The sequence below is a fragment of the Mixophyes fleayi genome, chromosome 5, assembly GCF_038048845.1.
Source record: "Mixophyes fleayi isolate aMixFle1 chromosome 5, aMixFle1.hap1, whole genome shotgun sequence".
NCBI lineage: Eukaryota > Metazoa > Chordata > Amphibia > Anura > Limnodynastidae > Mixophyes > Mixophyes fleayi.
The window spans coordinates 20,774,760-20,793,953 of record NC_134406.1 but is presented as its reverse complement, the minus strand read 5'-3'; the positions used below and the strand labels follow the sequence as shown (position 1 = coordinate 20,793,953).

General features: G+C 41.2%; 1 protein-coding gene across 3 annotated transcripts in view; it reads left to right on the top strand.

The window, feature by feature from the left end:
- The window catches only part of PPP1R9A (protein phosphatase 1 regulatory subunit 9A), a 159,364-nt gene that overhangs the window by 65,129 nt on the left and 75,041 nt on the right, over nucleotides 1-19,194 (top strand). For all 3 annotated transcript variants that reach the window (XM_075211785.1, XM_075211783.1, XM_075211784.1), the window contains exons 3-4: nucleotides 9,553-9,685; nucleotides 14,310-14,430. In XM_075211785.1, coding sequence (XP_075067886.1) covers nucleotides 9,553-9,685; nucleotides 14,310-14,430 — 254 coding nt within the window. The remainder of the gene's footprint in view (nucleotides 1-9,552; nucleotides 9,686-14,309; nucleotides 14,431-19,194) is intronic.

The window sequence follows — 19,194 nt, the reverse complement described above, 5'->3', positions numbered from 1 at the left end:
TACGTTTTCTGGTTAAGGGAAGTGAAGGGGGGGGCGGATGCATGGATGCTCCTTGCCTGATCCTGCCCTCTCTTAGATTCCCAATGCGTTCCAATGGGTGAAGATGACTCATTTTGGGCACCACTCCCTATATCGCAAGCACCTGCAAAGCCTTTTTATTGTGCAAAAGAAATTGATGTTCACCTGTCACCTGAGGTGGTAATGATTGGGCAGCTCTTTTATTGCGATGCATTGTGCAGAATCCGGGCGTTTTATATAGAAAGTTGCATTGCACATAAACCATAACGCTATACCTGATACACTCATGACTTATTTAGGACATAACTGAGGTTGCAATGAAGAGTAATATAGGAGAAAAGTGTGTGAAAGTTGTAATTAATTAAATGGGTGGCCCTAAAGTAATAGCCATGACCCACTCTAAACATATGGTGCAATGTGTTTGCTCACACACACATCTAGGGGTAAATGTATCAAGCTGAGAGTTTTCTGGCAAGTTTGAAAAACCAATCAGATTCTAGTTATCATTTATTTAGTACATTCTACAAAATGATAGCTATAATCTGATTGGTTGCAATAGGCAACATCTCCACTTTTCAAACCCGCTGGAAAACTCTCAGCTTGATACATTTACCTCCTAAAATCTATTTACAGTCATTTTTGTGCGTCATCATCGTACACCAGTCTTCATATAAGCATTGAACATATTGACTTATAAACGTATCAGAACATGATCTCTGCTTCTGCAGACTTGACCTCTGTACAATTTGTACTAATAATTCAGACTATTTTGATTATTAAAGGGAAACTTCTCCCAAAACTAGTACATAGTAGTACACAAACTTATAATAAAAGCTGAAAGCATAGAGAGCGCACCCCTGGTCTGCATGTAGTGGTATATTGACAATGCTTGGTTATAGCTGGTAAGACATGCTCCCCCCCCAATCTCACCCATCTTTTACTCTTCACAATCATTTGTCATGTTCATCATTATTCATTTCCATTTCAGGTTCTTATTGAAGTCATGGTGTTTCCTGCTCACATTCATTTCCCTAGCATTTGTTTGTTCTGATAAATGTAGGATACAAACCATAATATGAGTAGTGAACCCATCATGGCTTATGGTTGACAAGTGATTATGAAAAAATACTAGGGAGTATAAATATGATGATTTGCATAAGATTATGAATAATTCAGTGATCTAAGTTCCCACTGCAAAAGTATGCTAGTATCTCCATCGCCTGCCCAGGTTCCCGATTATATATCATATGTGATTATACTAATCAGTCCCAGTACTTTAATGTTTAACTAGCGTGAACATGGAACTATGTAAGTGTCAGGAAGTTTTACATTTAATGATTACCTAAAAAATGCAAATCAAGGTTTAAAGGGGGTTGTCCCCTTCAGTGTGACCTTCCACCTCTCCCCTCTGACCTCCTTTTACCTGAAGCCGGAAACAGAGTCACCAACATTTGCTGAGAAAGGGTAAATGGGGGTGGGGAGGGGGGGTATAAGTAGTATAGACTGAAGTATAAACTGAAATTGATTTTAAAATATTGTTAGGAACCCCTCCAGCCGGTACAACAAAACCCAGAGTGTGCTCTGAAAGCTTGGTGTTTGTGGTGCCCCAAAGCCCCGTTGCACAGCACAGAGGAGTGCATAAGCGCTTTTAAAATGCAGGGCTACAAGGGGTTAATTGTGCTCCTGGAGACTTGTGCCCAGGAATGATTGACAGGAGGAGGATGAAGGCCCTGATTGGCTGGGGGAGTAACAGGAAGAGTATGTGCTGGAAGGAGGAAGAGAGAGCCGCATGGTAGAAGAAAAAGGGGGCTGATGTGCAGCCGAGCAGAGAGGAGACTGAGCTGCTGCCGGAACCGGTGACATTGCCAGCACACGCGGACGGAGAACGGCTGGGGACACGCAGTGGGGCGCCAGAGACAGTCTCCACTAACTGCAGAACCCTCTCAAGGTAAAACCCTAGCCTGCAGTGTACTGTCCACACCCCAGTGTCAGGGGGAAGAGTGTTGAGAGAATCTACCCAAAACTGCCATTGCATTCTAGTACAAGGAAAGATACTGTTCCCTTTGTGGGAGCTCTTCCCCCAGATCATATCTTTACACAGGCTGCAGGGAACAATTAAGACTGTCGTTTCAGCTATATCCTGTGTGTTGCTGATATCTGGACCCTATCCCCTGTTTCAGAGCACATGTGCTAGTAGAGATTCATTGACTGGTGAGAGAACAGCGCCATCTTGTGGCTGAACTGAGCAACAGCCCTGTGTTCTACTATAATACTCAACCCAGCCTACAGTTTTTAACAGCTCCCCTTTTCAGAGGAAGTACAGAGACTTAACCGGGACTGTTAACCCTTCTGTTAACCCTGTTAACCCTTCTGGAAACCTCTGCAGGACATTTGAACACTACCAAATTCCTGTGCACAGGTCAGCCCAGGACTGAGTGGAAAATATGGTAACATTACCGGGGATAATATTGGTGCACCAAATGTTTTAGAGGGATGTGATTTACCTAAGAGTTGATTTATTGATATTGAGGGTGTGACATTCAGCGTTAGTGGTACCGCTGCGATTCAAGTTAACCCAGTAGTAGATGCTAAGAGTGGGGCGCCTGACCCAGAGGGAATAGCACGGTACCCCAAACGCTTGAATTGGAAGGAGCCCTCTAGTGGGCGCGGTAGTGACCGTAAGAGTCTCGATTGGTTATTATCGATAGTTACTTGCATCATCACTAGTCAGATATCGTTAACTTGAGAGCAGTACCTGTGATTACCAGTGTGCCTTATTAGACAAAGTGCATTGAAGATGTTATCGCTATTGTGCCTTATACTCACCAGGTGTATGTTATATGTTAAATGCTATTGTGCTCTATACCGACAAGACGTATTATTTTGTCATTACTATTGGGCTGAGGTGGTCAGTGGTGCGTTTGCCTACCAAATCTATCCGTATCGCATTCTCAATAAATCCAAGTTGTTTGACCATTCCTTGTCCCTAACATTGAAGTATTTATCTCCTGGCCACCGGATATCCGAAACAGAAAAGAACCTGACTCGTATCTGGAAGACAAGGTAAAGGAAAGACTTCCCATCGAGGACTCGACCACCACATGTTCACTGTTGCCCCTAGTGGTGGGGACAGACTTGGTTGCAGACAAACGGAGGGTCGTGGAGAACCCAGGAACAGAGAGTTATGGCAGACAGTGTATCCAGAGAACAAGCCGAGGTCAGGGGTCACTTGCAAGGAGGGATAGTCGGTAAACACGCCAAAGGTCGGGGTCACAGGCACGGTAGCAAGGTGCAAGGTACAGGCAAGAAAGGTCAGGGTCACGAGAATACAGGCAGAGTCCAATAATCCAAGCAGGGGGTCATACACAGGGAATCAAACGGAGTATCCACGATTAGGAAGCAGGAGCAGGTCAGCAAGACTGTAACACAGAAGCTATAACCGGCAGTGAGGCTCAGGACCTCACTGCCTTAAATACTACTGCCTGCCAGGCTCTAGCTCTGAACTCAACCATTGCCATCTGCCTAATTAATAAATGAACCTTAATTAGTCCACAGACTATTCAGCCAGACTTGCGCACGCGCCCGGCTGTCCCATGTTGCCGGGACGCGGCACTACAGGAGTTTAGCGTCCGGCCGTTGCCTTGGCTGTATAGGAAAACGACGTCCCGGTTGTCAAGGCGACGGCCGGGACGCCAGAGTGCGCTGGAAGCGAGCCGCGGCAGCTGTGAGTACCGCCGCAGCTCGTGACAAATATAAGAGAATAGGTGTTCTCCAAAGTAAAAAGAAAACATGAAAGAAAGATTTAGTAAGGATTTCATCTTGACGTATTCCCATGGTAGAGGCTGAAGGCAATGGGCCTGCTTCATTGAGGAAAGTAAAACAAACAAAAGTGAGTAACTTTACACCTTAGCAAAACCATGTTGCATTGGAGGGGAAGCTAAATTTAAAATGTGATTGCAGATTTATAGTTGGGGTAGGGCATGTCCTAGATCAACTTTACATTTCAGTGTAAAAACAGCCGGTATTTGACTTATGTGCAAAATAATAAACTCATTTGCACCCCTTGTATTGTATCATGGTCTGTCCAGGAGAAAACTTACTCATTTTTTTGCCTTACATTCCTTAGTGAATCAGGTCCAATGAGTCATTCCTTAGGGGGGCGGGGGGTTCTTAAGGGTAAATGAGTAAGAGAGACAAGGATGGCAACGGGTGAAGGTTTGACAGGTCCTTCACATCCCCCTTCAGTAGCGCACGTTCATGCCTCAGCTTTGGTACGCAGTTCAGAGTTTAATGAAAACAAATCGAGTGACAAAGATGTCTGTGACCAACCAGAGATGAGATTAAAAAGCACAGGAACTTAAACATTGGTGGGTGTTGAAGGAAGGTTTCAAATCAAGGACAAGTACATTTTTACCTACTGCGTATTAACCATGCAGGGGGATGTGTATTAGCCTAGGGTGGCCTGAACCCATGAGTATCTGACTGTTAGTGTCATAGTCCCCAGACAGCACCCCCAAATTCCCATTGATTTGAAAGACTGCGGGCTGTAAAAACATTATCAATCCTACAATGTGTTTGGCACGTACGCGGTCCATATAAACGCTGGGACTTGTAGTTCCACAGCAGCTGTAGAATCAGGATGCTGAAGCCTGATCTAAATCTTTCTCTTATTCCTACACCTGTTTGCATCTCTTAAATAAGAAGCATCTCCCTAGACACACAGGCGTATATCATCCAATAAATTAAGATTTGTCAAATGTAATGATTGCATTTTATGATTTGCACGCCAGAAACTATTAAACCACCGAGGTAAACATGATGGACGATAACTTTAATATTCATAAATTCCACCAGGACGGAACGATGGATAAAACAAACCTGGATTTAGGTCATGACAGAGTGAAGTGAAAGGTTCATGACAGTTGTGATAGTAATGTCACATTAATTGTTCCTGGATCCAGTTGTCTTCTGGAGGTTTGGCGAGCGTCCAGGTTATGCCACAGCGCGTCTGCAGCGTAGCCGGCTGATTTGTTTACTGTCATGTGCCTGGATTATGCAAACTGAATCAATTCCTCAGCACAGACCACAGACCACATGACTTTTCAGGGAATTGATGTGTGAGAACCAAATAGCTAAATGCTAGGAAATTTTCAGCATTTTTGTATTTGCATATGTCTATATATATTATTTCTCTATTCTGTTTTTCCAAAGGTTGAATATGCTGATAATTCTTCCAATAATGCATTGTCCTAGGCCATTGGGGTATACAAGACTTCGATTAGCAATAGATCACACCTTATTCAGCATATTGATGTGAATGGGCTCCGGGGCATTTCATTAAATATAAATATTAAATGAGATTTAATGAAAATTAAAGAAATTTATATAATATTTCTTTTAAAGGAGAACATTTCAAAGTTCATTAGTATAAACGTTTCACAGCAAAGCTGAACATCATCTGCGTTCTTTCATTCAAATGTTTGACAGTTAAATGATTGACATTTATATGGTCAACACCATAATATAGATAGGGTTGGAAAGTCAACAGTAATTTTAGGTTGACAACTGAAATGTAGACAGTATTGTTAGGTCAACAATTCGAAATGAGATATTATTATTAGGTTGACAATAGTATCCGTAACCCTAACCTTGATCTAATCACATAATACTGTCTACATTCGAATTGTTGACCTAATAATACTTTCGACATTTGAATTGTAATGTTGTAGACTTTCTGAATGAACGTCTAGCCGTCGTCCGCACAGCCATTCATTCTACATATAGATCAACTGATGTGTTCTCTGCAAATATTCATTCACCAGTATAACAGTGAGACCATGAGGGAACAGACAAGTTATAACATCACCTGATGCAGGGGGTGACGAAAATAAAAACGTATTATGTGTGTTTGAAGTAAAGTTATGAGCTTGTTTTCTGCAGGTTGTGCCTCTCACTTTCAAAGAACTCGAGTTATTAGATTATTTGGAAGGTTTATCAGGCGGATCATCCCTTGAAATGCCCCAAGCTAAATCTCATTATCCAGACACGCTATCTGACATTTGAAATGTCGTTTCGTGCCGTCACAGGAAATAATAGCACTGACTGACTGCTCTGCTTCCTAAGTAATTCCACGGCTGCTAAGGTCATTTAGTCTTACAAGTCACCTCCAATGTTCCACATGTGCGACTGAGTGCTTGGTTACTGCATGGTTAGGTATCCTTCAGAACGGCCGCTTATGTTGGAACTACAACTCCCAGCGTTTTCAGTCAGATTTGTGAGGAATACTAATGCCCTTAAATCAGTCATGGGTAACAGGTGGACCTAGGGTTGCATGTGGCCCTCAGCACCTTCAGCTGTCAGTGCTTTCCTTCACATTCAGTCTTCAGTGCCTTTACCTTCACCCTCAGTGCCGTCACCTTTAGCCCTCAGTGCCTTCATCTTCACCCTTCGTACCTTCACCTTTAGCCCTCAATGTGTTGATCTTTAGCCCTCAGTACCTTCACCTTTAGCCTTCAGCACCTTCACCTGCGACCATCAGTGCCTTCACCTTCACCCTCAGTGCCTTGACCTTTAGCCCTCAGTGCCTTCACCCTCACCGTTAGTGCCTTCACCTTTAGCCCTCAGTGCCTTCACCCTCACCGTTAGTGCCTTCACCTTTAGCCCTCAGTGCCTTCACCCTCACCGTTAGTGCCTTCACCTTTAGCCCTCAGTGCCTTCACCCTCACCGTTAGTGCCTTCACCTTTAGCCCTCAGTGCCTTCACCCTCACCGTTAGTGCCTTCACCTTTAGCCCTCCGTGCCTTCACCCTCACCGTTAGTGCCTTCACCTTTAGCCCTCCGTGCCTTCACCCTCACCGTTAGTGCCTTCACCTTTAGCCCTCAGTGCCTTCACCCTCACCGTTAGTGCCTTCACCTTTAGCCCTCAGTGCCTTCACCCTCACCGTTAGTGCCTTCACCTTTAGCCCTCAGTGCCTTCACCCTCACCGTTAGTGCCTTCACCTTTAGCCCTCCGTGCCTTCACCTTTAGCCCTCAGTGTGTTGATCTTTAGACCTCAGTGCCTTCACCTTTAGCTCTCAGTGCCTTCACCTGCGGCCATCAGTGCCTTCACCTTCACCCTCGGTGCCTTGACCTTTAGCCCTCAGTGCCTTGACCTTTAGCCCTCAGTGCCTTCACCTGCAGTCCTCAGCGCCTTCATCTGCGGCTCTCACTCTTTGCTTCTTTATTCCCCATCAGTCCTTATCTCAGCTTCATGCTCAGACACATTGAATGACCAGATTTATTTGTTATAGATCGTAACACTTGTTGTCTTGTTGACATTAAAAGCTTGTTGATATGTTATTACAGATAGGTGTTTCTTCCTTTGATTAAATGTATTGTTTGAGCTCACTACTGAAATTAAGAGTAATCTGTGGCCCTTTTGATGATTAGAAGGCCTGCGGCCCTTGAAGTGGGTCAGGGTGCCTATCTCCTCCATAAATGGTCCTGACCTGCCAGTTAAAGTTTTCATCCTCACATTAAATTCCTCCTCATATCATTCTAAATTCCATTAGCCATAAAGCTAAAAAAACAAACCCTGTTTAACTTGCTCGAATTTCGCTCAACATTTTTAGTCTAGTTGGAGAGTTTCTTGCAAAGTTTCAAACTTTGGAACTGGTTTGAGGAGCTGGTTCAGGAACCACTTTAAAACAACTTGAAGCATTTCTATTAATTAGCACCTAGAAATACCTAGTTAATGAACTGGCCACAGAGATATAGCTATCAGGGACAACCTAATTACAGCAGCTTAGGGTAATAGTTGTATCACCCATACATGTTGCTGGTTTAGAGCACTTATCAATAGTCACTGCCTGTGACAACAGTGACTCCATCATCAGGTTTTGCAAAACTGAATTACGGTGGCTTTATAGCATTTTTTAAGACAATCGTATCTTGAAGTATGTCTATTTCTTAATTAGATATTCTCCTGGGCACCCTCTTGCTATAAATGAATATTAATGTTTGGCAGGAAGCTCTTTTGATGCATTTTATGAGAAACCATCTGACATGTTGGCCAGCACCCAGGAGAAAGTCTTGGCAAGCTGTGCCCTCTACCTAAAACCTCGCTACAACCTTCACTGCTAGAAAGAAATGTATCTCAAAATCTAAGCCAAAATAAACACGTCTAATTATTCCAGAATCTTTTCATGTTCTCGGGTGAACAAACTTGTTTTGTTACGGATTACAGAAGAACTAAAGTTTCCTAACACGTAAAACATACACTTTTATTACATGTCTACAATGTATGTGAAATAATTCCTTCACTAATGCCCCAGATGTCTTTGAGGGACAGTGAAAACTTGGACTGACTATTTATGCAGTAAAAAGAGAACACTAAGGAGTCTATTTACTAAAGCTTCTAAAAAGGAAAAGTGGAGGTGTTGCCCATAGCGACCAACCAGATTCTAGTTATCATTTATATAGTGCATTGTAGAAAACAATAGATAGAATATGATTGGTTGCTATGGGCAACACCTGTTTGTCCATAGCAACTAATCAGATTTTAGCTATCATCTATATAGTACATTGTAGAAAACAATAGATAGAATATGATTGGTGGCTATGAGCACACCTGTTGTTCATAGCGACCAATCAGATTCTAGCTATCATCAATATAGTACATTTCAGAAAACAATAGATAGAATGTGATCGGTTGCTATGAGCAACACCTGTTGTCCATAGCGACCAATCAGATTCTAGCTATAATCTATATAGTACATCGTAGAAAACAATAGATAGAATATGATTGTTGCTATGGGCAACACCTGTTGTCCATAGCAACCAATCATATTCTAGCTATCATCTATATAGTACATTGTAGAAACCAATAGATTGGTTGCTATGGGCAACACTTCTACTTTTCCTTCTACTTCTACTTTTTACTTTAGTAAATCTACCACTAGGTGGGAGCATATTCCTGGTTCGTATATAATAACCCCCTCTTTCTTCAACTGGGTGAAGGCTTATAATGCCAATATGAGGTTGTTTTACTTAATGAGCAATTTCTGCAACATCATGGTTACTAAACAGTGGAAGTTATTTTTTCTTAATTTGCTTTCTTCCACTTTTAGGTTTAGTCGGTGACATTTTTGCACACCAGGGGGTATATTTACTAAACTGCGAGATTGAAAAAGTGGAGATATTGCCTATAGCAACCAATCAGATACTTGTTATCATTTCTTTACTACATTCTAAATAGTGACAGCTAGAATCTGATTGGTTGCTATAGGCACATCTCCACTTTTTCAATCCCGCAGTTTAGTAAATATACTACCAGATGTTGCTGTGTAACAATGACTATTAATCCCTACACCAGTGTTCACTGATCCCCTTGTTTTTCAGGTATCTCCAGCAATCATACACAATGTGTGGAATATCTGTTGCATTGTTTATGCAGTAACTAATAACATACGTCTCCTAGGACAATTATGTCATCTTTATGTAAAGGAAATTATTTTCAGATGCTTAAAGAAAAAAATCTGTTTTGTGCTTAAACAGGTGTTCAACACATATTCAAATGAAGATTACGACAGGCGGAACGATGAAGTGGACCCAGTTGCTGCTTCGGCGGAATACGAGCTGGAGAAACGAGTGGAGAAGCTGGATTTATTCCCAGTAGATCTAGAGAAAGGTATGTTTTCGTCTACCTAACTGAAAATGAATACAAGGTTGCTGTGGAAAAGCGGCGATTGTTTGTTATATGAGAGAAGTGTAACTACAGTAGGCTACACCAACTATCGGATTGCAGCTTCCATAACACAGTTTCCTATTAACCCCTTCATACCAAAACAAATCAGAAACTCGTCTCAAACTGATCAGTATCTGCCTCAACTGCCCTATATGTAGAGAACAAACACAATTGTATTTTCCACTGCTGAAACTTTACTGTATAGGAGAACCTTGTACATACCTAGGGCCGAGCTGTTCTTGGGGCAGGATAGAAATATTTTATGTTGATTTTTTTACTGTTACCATCCTAGGAGTCAGGCCCAGGACCCATGTTACGTGTAGGAGTTATACCTGGGACCCATGTTACGTGTAGGAGTCATACCCGGGACTCATGTTAATTGTAGGAGTCATACCCCTGACCCATGTTAATTGTAGGACTCATACCTGGGACCCATGTTAAATGTAGGACTGATACCTGGGACCCATGTTAAATGTAGGAGTCATACCTGGGACCCATGTTAATGGTAGGACTCATACCTGGGACCCATGTTAATTGTAGGAGTCATACCTGGGACCCATGTTAAATGTAGGAGTCATACCTGGGACCCATGTTAAATGTAGGACTGATACCTGGGACCCATGTTAAATGTAGGAGTCATACCTGGGACCCATGTTAATTGTAGGACTCATACCTGGGACTCATGTTAAGTGTAGGAGTTATACCTGGACCCATGTTAAGTGTAGGAGTTATACCTGGGACCCATGTTAAGTGTAGGGACCCTTGGCTCAGTTTTGAATTTATAATGTGTTTCATTTTATTTATATTTATTGTTACTAGCTACATATTACTTAAATTAATTATTGTACTTACGATGCATTTAATTAATTATTGTTAAAGCATTATTATAATGTGTAAAGAGATGTCGCTAGTGTTTATTCACATCAGTCCTTACCCCAGTGGAGCTCACAATCTAAATTCGACAGGCACACCATTGCTCTTACACAGTAGGATCAGTTTTGTCTCAGGCCGCTTAACCTGTATAATTTTGAACCCTCAAAGAAAACCCCCATGAACAGGGGGAGACCATGCACACTGCACACAGATACCGCTCTGGTCGGAATTGAACCCAGGGTCCCATCGCCGTGAGTCAGCAATGCTTACCGCAGTGCCACTGTACTATATGTGTCATAACATAAGGAAAGAATATGTTTTCGAATGTCGCTTCCCCTTTTCTTCGCTCAGAATGAGTCAAGGGAACTTTTTTGGGGGGAAGTTATGAAAAAATGACTTTCTTTTCAGGTTTCATACTTTTGGCACAAAGATTCCTGGGCAGAGAAGAATTTTGGAAATATTGGTATTTTCTCCTCATTCCGTATTGATGTCTCTGACAGTAACGCAGTATTAATCCTGGTGCATGGCTGAGGGTGTTGGATTGTAAATGCTGCAGTTAATGTAACCGGCATTAAGTACAGATTAGAACTTCCCGCAGCAGGAGTCAGTCTCTGGTAAGGTCACTGCTCACCAGAGAACCAGATCCCGCTATCAGCTCTCTCTGCGACCTTGAGCAGGTTCTGTTTATCTGCCTGGCCTCAGGTGCTGGCGAATTGATTGTGCACTTCATGAAGTAGAGGATTTACTGGACTAACGCTCTTCCCTGCAGCTCTAAGTATGTCATCACATCTGTTCAAGGTACCAATAAAAGGTTTCTTGCTGCAAACTACCGATGTTAGTGTGTAGCATGACGGTGACCTCTGCTAGACGGCAGTCAGTCTGCAAGTCATGGGCTTCTCATTGTAAAATATCCAGAGGGAAACAGTTTTACAAGGGACGTATCACCTAACATAGGGCTTACATAGAAGCTGTGTCCAGCAGAGTCACTCCACCACTTGCAGAAATGTGAATGTGCTTATATAGGGTCAGTGTTTTTTTTAAGATAATAATGAACCTTATTATGTGTCTTCATTTGACACCCCCTGACTGCACATGCAATCGCTGTTTAAGCAGTGCATGTCAGAAGAAATGACATTTGACATCATCATCATCATCATTTATTTATATAGCGCCGCTGATTCTGCAGCGCTGTACAGAGAACTCATTCACATCAGTCCCTGCCCCATTGGAGCTTACAGTCTAAATTTCCTAACACACACACAGACAGAGACAGAGAGGGAGAGACTAGGGTCAATTTGATAGCAGCCAATTAACCTACCAGTATGTTTTTGGAGTGCGGGAGGAAACCGGAGCACCCGGAGGAAACCCACGCAAACACGGGGAGGACATACAAACTCCACACAGATAAGGCCATGGTCGGGAATTGATCTCATGACCCCAGTGCTGTGAGGCAGAAGTGCTAACCACTTAGCCACCGTGCTGCCATATGGTCTCACTGGCGTTTTCCTAACGCCTGTGGGTAACCGGCCAAACATATAAGCACTATCGCCTGAAAAGTTAAGAAAACTTTACTCACATCATAACATATTGGGGCATATTTTGTGGAAGTAGCTCATCGCAGAAAAACATTTTGCCCGTTTTCCCTTTTGAATGACTTTTAAGATAACTATGGAGCCGAAATAATGCTTTATAATGCATTAGCGCATTAGGTGTGTCGTAGCTAGAGGAAAGGGCCACCTTAGGAAAATATTTTGACCAATGAAAATTCTGCCGTTTCTCCAATGGAAACTGAGTACAATTTTCCCTGACCAGAATGACGTTAAACTCTCACCTAGGTTTTGTCTGGTTTGTTTTGCCAGTTTGATGCTATGACAGCTGCCCTACGCAGTCACCACATGGCACTGTGAACGAGGCCCGCATGGCTTTACAGACGTAATCTGTACAAAACATGTTTTATTGCAGCCTTTTGCTGTTAAGCTGCTGCATCCATACAGCAGTGGATTAGTTGTATTGGCGCTCTTATTTAGGTAACATAGAACATTACACTCTGAAGAGTCTGTGCTGAACGTTCTCTGTACAATGCAGCAGTGAAACATTGATAAATGTAACTTTAATAGCCTCAATTCCAGTGAGCAAGCTATAGAAAGTGATATTTAATAAGGCACATTACTCTGCAGTGCAGACATCCTCTCTTCACGGAGCTGTAAAGGGCAGTTCTGTACTAGACGGGGCTCGCCCTAACAAATACATTATCCTTTCTTGCTTGTGAAACAAATAATCCGTCCGATTCTTACTTGCATTTGTTTACCAGTGGTTGGCTACATGACAGATTTAATGCTCCTCTTCAGGGAGTGCAGCGAGTGCCATCTTCCAAGGCAGCTTTGAACAAGAGTTGTAATATCTGGGCCCTAGTGGGGCCAAGGGCCACTTGTCACGGTTATATGTACAACTATGTAGGATAAGAGGTAGGGAGGATAGAGCTAGGGGGAGGGGTGCATCTGGCAGACTGTTTTGTTTTTTTGCAGTTTGGGGTCATATTCATTCTCTGTGACATTCACACATGCTTCCATTGAGCGCATTACACACACATAAATAATGTAGCAGACTCACACAGAGTGCCAAACATGATATTGTTGTGCTTGGGAGGCGTCTGAGAGGACCTAGAGGCCTTTATGTAATTCATATTACATATATATATATATATATATATATATATATATATATATATATATATATATATATATATATAAATATATAATCCACTGGGTCACTGTTCCAAAAAAATAAAGATTTCTGCATAGGGCATTCTGCAGAATAAACTGTTGTTAAAGTTTAGTTCATTTTATTACAATTATGAAAACTTAGAAACTGCTCCCACTGTTGGGGTTGATATTAGATTCTACCAATTGCCAAAACCAAATGGAAATAAATATTCTGTCTGCTGAACTAATTCTCAGCCTATTAATTCATTAGGAATTAGTGACATCAGTAAGGCATGAGGCACTGAATGTCTCACAATCCAACCAGTAATGCCCATATCTTACCACAGCCTTGCCCTTTTAGCTGCTGCAAATGAGTACTTGACTGGTTCCTAGAGTATTGATAGGCATCACCCACCTTCATCATCATCATCATTTATTTATTTATATAGCGCCACTAATTCCGCAGCGCTGTACAGAGAACTCATTCGCATCAGTCCCTGCCCCATTGGAGCTTACAGTCTAAATTCCCTAATATAGGCACACACACACATAGACATATACATATACATACAGACAGAGGAGGTAGAGACTAGTGTCAATTTTTGATAGCAGCCAATTAACCTACCTGTATGTTTTTGGAGTGTGGGAGGAAACCGGAGCACCCGGAGGAAACCCACGCAAACACAGGGAGAACATACAAAGTTCCACACACACCTTAATATTGGTTCTGTCTATACAATGGCTGCATCCACTACAAGTAGGCTACCGGTACTTTGTGAGTATTAGAATAGCCAAAGCCAAATGCTTCTTTCATCTTCTAAACTACTAGAAAATAAAGGCATTGCAATCTGATTGGTTGCTAGGGGATACAGCAACTTTTTTCTCTGCTCCAGCTTTCATCAATGCCCAACATTGTCTTAATGATGAGTCGTTTTTCGGTATTATAGCAGGTATTCACACCGTTTGCTAAACCACCTCAATTTCCTTTGCAGATGAAGAAGGTCTGGGTGTTAGTATTATTGGCATGGGCGTCGGAGCGGATACAGGGCTGGAAAAACTTGGAATATTTGTTAAAACTGTGACGGAAGGAGGAGCGGCACAGAGAGATGGACGGTATGTAACTAAAATCAATTTATTCTGTATAATAAAGTGTAATTGACTAATATACACTATTAAATAATGTTATTATCCACCGCACTTATGACTTAGGTGTAGAACTTGTATAGATCCCAATGATATAGGTGATGGTTCCTGCATCTGGGAGCTCAGGTGCTCTTGTGGGGTCCACACGGGATCCCCCAGTTCTGGATGTAGTATTTTAAAGATGAAATCGAAGTTATGGAATTGATAATTACGTAAATAGAAAATAGAGGGGTGCTAAAATACACCCCAAAGAGAAGTGTTAATTGTTACATAAATATCATCATCATCATCATTTATTTATATAGCGCCAACATATTCCGTAGCGCTTTACAATTGGGATAAAAAGATAAATAATAAAAGAAAATTTTACTCATGAGATAAGAAAAACCAGACTAAAACCATTCAGTCTCCTGTCCGTGCCAGTTCTGATGAATGGTGAGGTGTCAGCATGCATTGGTGGTTTCCCGTTGATGTGTACGTTCAGGCCCCACAGTGGCCTAGTGGTTAGCACTTCTGCCTCACAGCACTGGGGTCATGAGTTCGATACCCAACCATGGCCTTATCTGTGTGGAGTTTGTATGTTCTCACTGTGTTTGCGTGGGTTTCCTCCGGGTGCTCCGGTTTCCTCCCATACTCCAAAAACATACTGGTAGGTTAATTGGCTGCTATCAAAATTGACCCTAGTCTCTCCCTCGCTGTCTGTCTGTGTGTGAGTGTGTACCTGTATTAGGGAAATTAGATTGTAAGTTCCAATGGGGCAGGGACTGATGTGAGTGAGTTCTCTGTACAGCGCTGCAGTATTAGTGGCGCTATATAAATAAATGATGATGATGATGATGATGACTCGCTACAATTCAGGCCACTGACTCTCCCATCCTGTCAGGTCCTATGTGTTTCTCCTCAGGAGCCAGTTAGTGTGATGGTAGCAGTAGGTGTAAATAGTCCAAACCATTGGACCATAGTGACAAGTTGTATGGTACGATTAACCCCTGGTGTGCCATATCATAAAGAGCTCTCATCATCCCTGTACATTTTACATGCCTGTGAACAGATACGGTAGGAGAAGGATGTGTAAGTTAATCAGCAGAGAATGTGAGTCAGCGTGTTTATTAAATTAATATAAATAATATATATATTCGGAGGAAACCCACACAAGCACTGGCAGAGAATACAAACTTCACTCAGATAAGGCCCTGATTGGATATTGAACTCATGACCCAAGCAATGTGGGGCAGTTAATGGTGCAGATAATTGGGTTACATAATCATGAATATATACAACTAATCCCTATATGTATTATCTATCCCAGTGATAGCTAACCTGTGACACTCCAGGTGTTGTGAAACTACAAGCCCCAGCATGCTGTGCCAGCTATCAGCTAGTTATATACTGGCAAAGCATGCTGGGGCTTGTAGTTTCACAACACCTGGAGTGACACAGGTTAGCCATCACTGATCTATCCTATACCCAGCATACGCAGTAGGTAACTTATTGTCTTTATAAGTATAGGTTGTGTGACATTGACTCAGCAGGGAACGTCCTGAGATTGTGGTGATGTGGGCCTGGACAAGTATAAAGAATAGGTGGGATATATTGTTGAACCTGCTGGTTTAAAGAAAAGCTGCAAGGTGTATATACACATTTATACCTGGTGGTGCCATAATGTGGACAGTAGGAATCCTCAACAGTAATAATTTGTCTCCTCTTGGAAACTTGCAATGTGTGATCTCCCCCCTTCCCCATATTTTAATATTTGTTTTCTATTCAAAAAAAATCTTGGACGGAGCTTATTAGTTCATTCACTGCAAATATAATTTCATGTGATGACCTCATAACCCTCCAGTCAGAGTTATGACATCATTTAGGATTATCATCTGCTTCTGTTCTTTTATGTTTTTGACTTTCCCGAACTCCGTGGTTCACCTCACAGGGGTTGTGGAACGAGAGTGAGGGGGAGGACCAATCAGAAGCCGCGATCACTGAGATTGAGGCTTCTGATTGGTCTTTGGGCCATTTTGAAGTGAAAAACTTAAATGTTTAATGTGTGGTAATACAGCTTTAACAATTAACAAACATGAATTAAAATAAATTGAAACAATAATATATTTTACTGTTTTTCAGTGAAATTGTAATTTTAATTGGAATATGAGGAAATTAAATTGTTAATGAGAACCATAGGGATGTCTTACGTTGTAACTATGTATTTTTGTAATAAACCTTTTTTCACATGACCCAGTTTATGGCGCTGGAAATTAAAATGATTATACACCAAGGTCAGGGCAGTGTCTTACACACAGACATGATCACTAATGTATCCTCCTACAGCCACTGTGAGGAGCTCTGCTACACAATATAATGAGGAGGTGAATGTCATATACACAGACATGATCATCAAGTGTCTCTTCCTACAGTCACTGTGAGGAGCACCGATACACAATATGATGAGGGGAATGTCATATATACAGACATGATCATCAAGGCCCTCTTCCTACAGTCACTGTGAGGAGCACTGATACACAATATGAGGAGGTGAATGCTATATACTTAGACATGATCATCAAGTGTCTCTTCCTAGAGTCACTGTGAGGAGCACAGATAAACAATATAACGAGGAGGGGAATGTCTTACACACACACATGATCACTAATATCTCCTCTTACAGCCACTGTGAGGAGCTCTGCTACATAATATAATGATAAGGGGCATTTCTTAAACACAGACAAGATCACCAATGGCCTGATTTAAAGTTGAACTCAAAAATGCGCCTTAACACATTTCCACGACTTTAGTTTGAGTGAAAAAAAACCCAAAAAACAGCTACTCCCCAATTTTTTTTTTAAAGATATAAAAAAATTCAATGACCAGCTCAAGCATTGTAGTCTATAGCTGGTGAACACTAATGCAGAATTTGACTGTTTTTGCATGCTAGAGCATGTGGAACTACAAAGACCAGCATGCCCATAGAGCTGAAATGGAGATAAAAGGACAGACAAGCTTTGTTTAAAAACCTCAGTCCCCCTCCAAACCCCTCGTTTACCAATTTATTGAACAGGAAAATCCAAAGGGAGTCTACATCCTGTATGTCACCCAATTTGAGATAAAAAAAAACAAAAAAAACAATCATATGCCCCAAAAGCAGCTGATGCGTAGGAGCAGCCGCTGCAGGGTGACATTGAACTGAATTGACCTGGACACGAGTGTGGTGCTTTGTCAATCACAAGCTGTTTCCCCGCGCTCCATCCCATCCCAGGCGGCCAGTGTGTGTGCTTGGCTGAGCGGGGAAGACTTTGCTTGGCTCCATTCATATCCTTGTCATCTTCCAGGGCAGCTCCGAAAGGAACTGTCATCGTTGTTTAATATGCTTTCTTAATTCATTTCCAATTGGATGAATAGTGTCCTGTTTTATAAAGTGCACCCATGTGTGATAGCTAATATTTACCAAGTACTCTCTGAAGTGTGTCCTTTTTATATTAAGTACCCCCCTCCTCCCTCAATATGTGTACAATTATTCAATGCTCCCTGTCCTATGAGAAAACTTGTACCAACCACTTCTTATGCATTTTGTTTTTCAAATTGCAATTTTCTTTCTTTAAAAAATTTAATTTTAATTTGATGTTGCAGAGAAATAAATTAACGAGCATTATATGTGTAAATATGTAGACATAATACATAATACATCGCTGCACACAGGTAGTAGAATGCAGTTATCTACTTTTTATAATAGTATCGACTTGTGTCCAGAAGTATAATATCTACCATTACTCCAAGGGGACCATATCATTTGCAAATTCATTAACCAGTCATTTAGCTATTTTTTTTTTAGTTCTAAGCCACGTGCATGGCTGAGATTTGACCAACTCTTCATCCTATGGGGTAGATTTATCTAACCTTCTTAAAAGGAAAAGTGGAGGTTTTGTCCAGAGCAGCCAATCAGATTATAGCTATCATTTACCTAATACATTCTAGATAAATAATAGCTGGAATCTGATTGGTTGCTGTGGGCAGGACCTCCACTTTTTCTTTTTAGAAGATTGTATAAATCTACCTCTATGTATATTTAATTCCTGCATATGACTTCAAATTCCCTTGTTTGTAGTGTTAGAAATTGTATTAGTTTATTTGTTGCTTTAGAAATTTATTTGGAATTCATTATGATTAATTGTGTATATGTTTTATTAGAAACTAATAAAGCTTTTGTTATTTCATGTTATATTTAGCAAACTGAATCCAAATGAGTTTCCCCTAGGGGTACACATACCACAGGGCAAGAGCCTAGGCTGTACATAATATATCCCGCTGTTTGGGTTGTCAGATTATTTGACTATAATAGTCTGTAGGCTATATTGGACCAATGGATTTGTTTTAACTAAATCAACACTCTTTTTCTTTCTTTTTCCTGTTTGAAACAGAAAAAGTAATTTAATGTTGTTTGTGGAAAAATATTATTTGTAATGTAAATTTGTTCTGTCACAGTTTTTTTTATATTAGGTGTTTATAATGACATTTAGACTACAGTTTTCGGAATGTAACTTATCAAATATATCTCTGAAGGAACTTTCTGTGATTGCTGATCTGCAACCACAAAGAGATATTTGTTAAAATAAGAAATATTTGCTTCCTATTGGGTTAAAAACATGTAAAATGTAATCAAAAAGTTAAAAATAAATATACTGACACTTAAAATCTAAACTTTATTATTACAGCATTATGTTTTTTTTTGTATTTCTGTTTGCT